We start from the raw sequence: 6,036 nt of genomic DNA on the forward strand, positions 1-6,036 counted from the left end.
AAAAACCCTCCTATTCCACTGAGCAGCAGCACACCCTGTAACCCCAGCATCTGGGAGGTGGAGGCAGGAGGATCAGGAACACAAGGCCCACCTTGGCTACACAAGTTGTTATAGGCTAGCCTGGGCTGCAGCTTCCAAATCTTAATTGCCTAGACTCCCAACTTCTTAGCAGTTCTCCGGGCTGCTCGCCTCTCCCCAGCTGAACCTCTAAGGTCTTCACATGTTATGGTTTTTGTCCCTTACGTGGTAAGCTTCAGTGCTGGCTTGGGACTCTTCCCTGTCAGGTCCTCTGCCCCACCCTCCTACTCCCCGGCCTGTCATCCTGCTTACAAGGTCCATGTTGTACAAAGTAATCTTGTTTATTACATCGTGCTCTTTTGTTTCCAGCTCCAAAATACATTGTGGGTAAGACAGGACCTGTGCCCAGCTGGTGTGTGACAGTGTCCAGTGCTTGTAGGAGAGAGCTGCTCATCACTGAGCACCCACCTGTGCTCCCATAGGCAGCGGTTCATAGAGACATAACACTTTACCGCTGGTCGAGCGCCAAAAGGCATTTTCTCAAGTGAAATAAAATCAGCATTCACAGAAAAGTTCGATCATAATTATTTATAGTGATTTTTCTGTGCCACCGGGAGCAAGAAACGACCGTCACAGGTCTTTCCGTACCAGGAATGAAAGAAGAAAAAACAGGCGCAAACGTCGTATATGTTTATACATACTATATACACCTAATGGCTGTCCTTGAAGCTAGAGATTAAAAAATGGGGTTATATTGGAGGCTGGAGAGATGGCTCAGTGGTTAAGAGGTCAAATTCCAGCAACCACATGGTGGCTCACAACCATCTGTAATGGGATCTGATGTCCTCTTCTGGTGTAAACAAAAAACAAAAAACCGCGGTTATATCTAAACGCATTGTGCTTACAAAAGGAAATCAAACGCAAAACACATTTATTTGGAATTGTGGAGAAGAGCGAGCAGAAATAGCTGACAGCAGGCAGGGCCATTAAGTGGAGATGGTCAGACAATGCTGTGGCTTTGTCAGAAGTGCAGGTTTACACACAGCCCCCGGCCAGGACAGGTAGCAGAGCCATCAGGGTGAAGGCAGCAACCTGCAGTGTGCAGGGGGGGCCGGCAGGGGGCGCTGCGCCCGGAAGTCCCGCGCAGGCGTGAGGGGCGGGGTGAGGGCGCCTGGGGCTGCGGTGCTGCCGAGATTCGTGCGTCTGTGCAGAGCCCTGGCGCGGGTCACCGCTCCGCACCCTCCCGTGGAGCACGGCTGCGTCCCCGTGCTAACCCCTACCCCGCGGGGCGCAGAACAGAGGCATCCTGTTTTTCCGGGTAACTGGGCGAGCCCCGCTCCTCTGCGCCTGCGTCGTCCCGTGTGTAGCCTGAAGGTTTGGGCAGCCGTTTGTAGCCTGTGCTCCATTCCGGGGCGATCCTGGGGATGCGCGCTCTGGATCCCTGCAGTTAGGCGCCTGGAGCCTGAGGACGCGTGGTTCGGGTCCGCTTGTGCTAGGACGACTTGAGCTAAAGAGCAGGCCTGTGGGGTTTGCAAGCTCCCCGCCTGGCTGCTGCCCGCCAGGCACCTCCTAGGAGTTTTAATGCGCTCGTTTTCCTTGGTAGGACGCGTCTGTGGCTTGCGGGGGCGGCGGCATGGACAGGTTCCTTGTGAGACCGGACCGGGGCGGCATCCAAGGGGGAGCGGAGGAGCCCGCCCCTACGGGAGAAGCCTCAGGCGACATGCAGAGCCCGGGCTGGCAACACTTTCGCGCGGAAGGTCTGAACTGCGATTACACCGTCCTGTTCGGCAAGGCCGAGGCAGACCAGATTTTCCGAGAGTTGGAGCAAGAAGTGGAGTATTTTACCGGTAGGCGGAGGTCTTACGTGTGTCAGGCTCGTGAGAGGACCGAATGCGCCGTCAGTAGGAGAAGCGTGAACTCAGGCTGTGACGGATTAGGTCACGGTCTAGGCACCTCTGGTTGTTAGGTTAGGTTAGGTTTGAAATACGAGCTGCCCACGAGGTCTAACGAAATTACCTGGCTCCTGGTTGGAATTACCGGGAAGTTAAAAAAACAACAACAAAACAAAAACAAAAACAAAGGCAAAACAAGCCCTCAGATCAAACCATTTTGGGTTCTTTGTGATACTGAGTCAGAATAGCTGGAGGCGCAGCTTGAGCCTCGGTGATTTTTACCAGTCTTTTGGGCCAGTAGTCGCTATTACTTGTAGCACGCACACGACCCCAGGTTAGACCCCCAGCATTGCCAAAACAAAGGAGCAATCACACTCAAGTGCAGCCAAGAAGAGACGGCAAGTAGCCAGGTACCCTTGAAGGCTGTTTAGTTAACCTGAACGCCTACTGCTGCCCAGAACTCTGATGGCCATGTACCCCGGCAGTCAGTCCAGCGTCTGAGGCATTGCAGGCGGTGCAGTGTTGCCTGGAGAACACATGTCGGGAAGCTGCGATGAGCAGGCAGGGTCGGAACCAGCGGCCATAAGCCCATCTTTCAGGAATCACACAGCTGACAAAACCAACCAGCCCTGAGGACTTCACTATGCCCTAACTTAAGGCAACCAAGATGAGGCTTTAAAGCATGACGCTAGTGTGTGGTGGTGTGTCCTTGTCATTTCAGAGCTTGGGAGGTGGAGGCGGGAGGAGCGGGAGTTCAAGGCCGCCTGGGCTGCGTGAGATCCTCTTTTGTTGTGCCCCCCCACCCACCCCCCAGCTGGGGACTGAACCCAGGGCCTTGCGCTCGCTAGGCAAGCGCTCTACCACTGAGCTAAATCCCCAACCCCTGAGATTCTGTCTTTTAAAGACCATAATTAAATAAATGTGTGAGATGGCTCTGTGGTTACTAGTAGACTAGCTGCTGTCCCAGAGGACCCGGGTCTGGATCTGAACACCCACACGGCAGCCCACAACCCTCTGTAACTTCAGTTCCAGGTGCTCTAATACACTCTCCCAGCCTCGGAGGGAGGGCACCAGGCACAGGAGTGCACAGACATTACAAGCAGGCAAAATAAAATACTTAAATACATAAAACAAAGTTTTAAAAGGGAAGGGGAGAGAGATGGCCTCAGGTGCCTTCTCCTAGGCCAAGTTTGGTTTGGGACCAGGGACAAAGGGACTATTTTACATACCAAAGCAGACCTGGCCTCCAGGTTCTCCCAGCATCCCTCAGTCCCTTCCTGGCATACACTGCCCCCAACTGTGATCTTTCCAGCCCAGGGGCAAGCTGCCCTTCCCCCAGAAGCTCTTCTACGTAATCCAGACATTTTGGTCTCAGTGCATTCCAGCATGCCCTTTTCTAGTTCTCCTCCCCCTCCCCCATGGTGACTTCACTGGCCCCAGTCCATTGAACTTTCCCCAGTAAACCTGCATTTAGTATAATCTAATCTGGCTTGACTCGGCTTTTCACCAGCAGCAGAAGGATAACCTATCACAAATCACCCATGGTTTTGTTTTGTTTTTAACACTTTCGTGCATGTATATGATGTATTTTGGTTGTTTTCATACACACCGGATTCTGTCACTCCCTCACTCCTGCAGAACCCTTTTGTCCCAAGCCCAGTCATGCTCTTGGGTTTTGTTTTTGTGGCCCACTGGTTTTAATGCTAATTCGTCCACATGTCTCATGTGTCTGCACATAGTGTGTCTACATATCTCATGCATCTGCACAAAGTGTGTCTACATATCTCATATGTCTGCACAGTGTCCCTACATGCCTCATAGGTCTGCATATAGCATGTCTACATCTCATGTGTCTGCACACAGTGTGTCCATACATGTTGTCTACATGTCTTGTGTCCACACATAGTGGGTCCTTTTATGAATACTTGGGACAGTGATTTAGGGTAAGAGGTCCCCAACAGGGCATTATACATTATGAGCAGAGGGAACAAACACCACTTCTACTTCTCCCCCTTTGAATCTGTGGCAAGTGGGTGTGCTGGACTCTGCTGTCTGCCCCCGGGCGAGGGTCAGGGACAGAACTCCCATTTTGTCTGCACAGGTGCACTGGCCAAGGTGCAGGTGTTCGGAAAGTGGCACAGTGTTCCCAGGAAGCAGGCGACCTATGGGGACGCTGGCCTCACATATACGTTTTCTGGTCTTACCCTGACACCAAAGCCGTGGATTCCGGTTCTAGAGCAAGTTCGAGACCGAGTCTGCAGGGTGACAGGACAGACCTTCAACTTTGTGCTCGTGAACAGGTAACGCATGCTTCCTCCAAGGGAAGAGTTTGGCACTGTGCACATCTGTGACAGCCCTTCTGGAGTGGACTGGGCTGGGCGGGTGGGTGTGCCGCTCTCGCAGAGAACCCAAATTCAGTTCCCAGCAGATCCAACACCTCTGCCCTCCGTGAGCACCTGTACTCACATGTATGAACTCCCACGAGTGCCTCTGCTCACATACACTAACCCACATACGCACGAGGAGAGCTTGAATGTAGAAGTGAGAGGTTGGCTGGGTTGAGGATGGGGCTGGACTTGGGGCTGACCTATGTACCAGGATGCCCAACATACCCCTGGCTTCCACCCTGTAGGTGCCAGTAGCACCCTCATTGTGGTTCCATTAGAGCAACCAACCATCTTGACGGCAGATTCGAGGCCTGAGCTAAAGGGAAAGTCATTTCACATTAGGTGGTTAGAGGGAGGCTCCTCCAGGCTGGGACGGTTGGCCTGGTAACTAGCTAGAGAGCTGGAGATAACCAGTGTTCAGAGTGGTGCAGAGTGGGCTCAAGGTGTCCGTGGAGTGGAGTCCCTTTGTTGTCACTGGAGATGAGAGCATGGAGAGGGAGGGGTGTGGAGGGAAGGGGGGAGCGTCTAGGAAGGGGTGGGGGATGGTTAGCGAACATGGGGAGGAGTGTGACAGTTATTCCATCGCCTGACTGGGAGGCGTGGTTACTTGATGTGAGGTCTGCAGGTATTAAAAGAAGCACCCCTCGACCAAAGCTACTGTTCTAGAAGAAGCATGTCACTGAGGCTCACTTACCGATTAGGAGGGCGAACAGACAGGCTTGCCACTGTGACTGAGAGCTTTACAGCCTAATCTGCTGGCAAGACTGAGAGAGAGAGAAAGAGAGAGACAGAGACAGAGACACAAGCCACAAAGACACACACAGAGAGACAGGGCCTGGTAAGAGCTCTTCAAACATCAAAGCCCCACTGCAGTGACACCTACTCCACCAAGGCCACACCTCCTGATTAGTCCTAAATAGTTCCACTAGCTGGGGACAAGTGTGTCAACATGAGCCTGTAAGGGGCTGTTGTCATTCTTAGCAGCACACAGGGCAAGGACACTTGAGGCTGGGCTCAGTGGCCTCACAGGCTAGGAGGGTACAGAACCAGCATGCTGCTTCAGGCTGTAAGAATCACCATTGTCCCCACTGTAGGTACAAAGACGGCTGTGACCACATTGGGGAGCACAGAGACGATGAACGAGAACTGGCCCCGGGGAGCCCCATCGCGTCCGTCTCCTTCGGTGCCTGCAGAGACATTCTCTTCCGGCACAAAGACTCTCGGGGGAAGAGGCCCCGGAGGGCAGTGGAGGTGGTCAGGCTGCAGCTGGCCCACGGAAGCCTGCTGATGATGAACCACCCCACCAACACCCACTGGTACCACAGTCTCCCCATCCGCAAGAGGGTCCTGGCTCCTCGGATCAACTTGACTTTTAGGAAAATTTTACCTACTAAGAAATAAAACATGTCTTTATTATTTTTATTGGTGTTTGTGTGGATCGCAGCCAAAGGTACCGGATCACCTGGTGCTATAGTCATGGGTGGTCGTGGGCTGCTCAACATAGGTACTAGTTAGAGAGACAAATCTGTCCATTTTTAATAACCAGTGTTCTGTGTTTTCTCTTTTTGCTTGAAGAGAGTCGCTGTTTGCTTTACCACAGAGAACACAGAGGGTTATAAAAACCTCGGTACAGGGGTTGGGGATTTAGCTCAGTGGTAGAGCGCTAAGGCCCTGGGTTCAGTCCCCAGCTCCAAAAAAAAAAGAAAGAAAAAAAGAAAACCTCGGTACACCCAGGAGGC

The 6,036-nt window shown here is 52.8% G+C and overlaps 1 protein-coding gene across 1 annotated transcript; it reads left to right on the plus strand.

Annotated features, from left to right (window-relative positions):
• The first annotated feature begins 1,181 nt into the window (after positions 1-1,181).
• Positions 1,182-5,719, plus strand: Alkbh2 (alkB homolog 2, alpha-ketoglutarate dependent dioxygenase). Its single transcript, XM_032887052.1, has 3 exons — positions 1,182-1,865; positions 4,012-4,210; positions 5,392-5,719. Exons 1-3 carry the CDS (start codon positions 1,652-1,654, stop codon positions 5,696-5,698), a joined length of 720 nt encoding a protein of 239 aa, XP_032742943.1. The 5' UTR covers positions 1,182-1,651; the 3' UTR covers positions 5,699-5,719.
• Positions 5,720-6,036: the final 317 nt, after the last annotated feature.

This window comes from Rattus rattus, chromosome 16, assembly GCF_011064425.1.
Source record: "Rattus rattus isolate New Zealand chromosome 16, Rrattus_CSIRO_v1, whole genome shotgun sequence".
Lineage (NCBI taxonomy): Eukaryota > Metazoa > Chordata > Mammalia > Rodentia > Muridae > Rattus > Rattus rattus.

Coding starts and splice junctions, on each gene's coding strand:
- Alkbh2 (XM_032887052.1), top strand. CDS start 1,652: ATGGACAGGTTCCTTGTGAGACCGGACCGGGGCGGCATCCAAGGGGGA. Junction 1,866..4,011: donor AGAAGTGGAGTATTTTACCG/GTAGGCGGAGGT, acceptor TTGTCTGCACAG/GTGCACTGGCCAAGGTGCAG. Junction 4,211..5,391: donor AACTTTGTGCTCGTGAACAG/GTAACGCATGCT, acceptor TCCCCACTGTAG/GTACAAAGACGGCTGTGACC.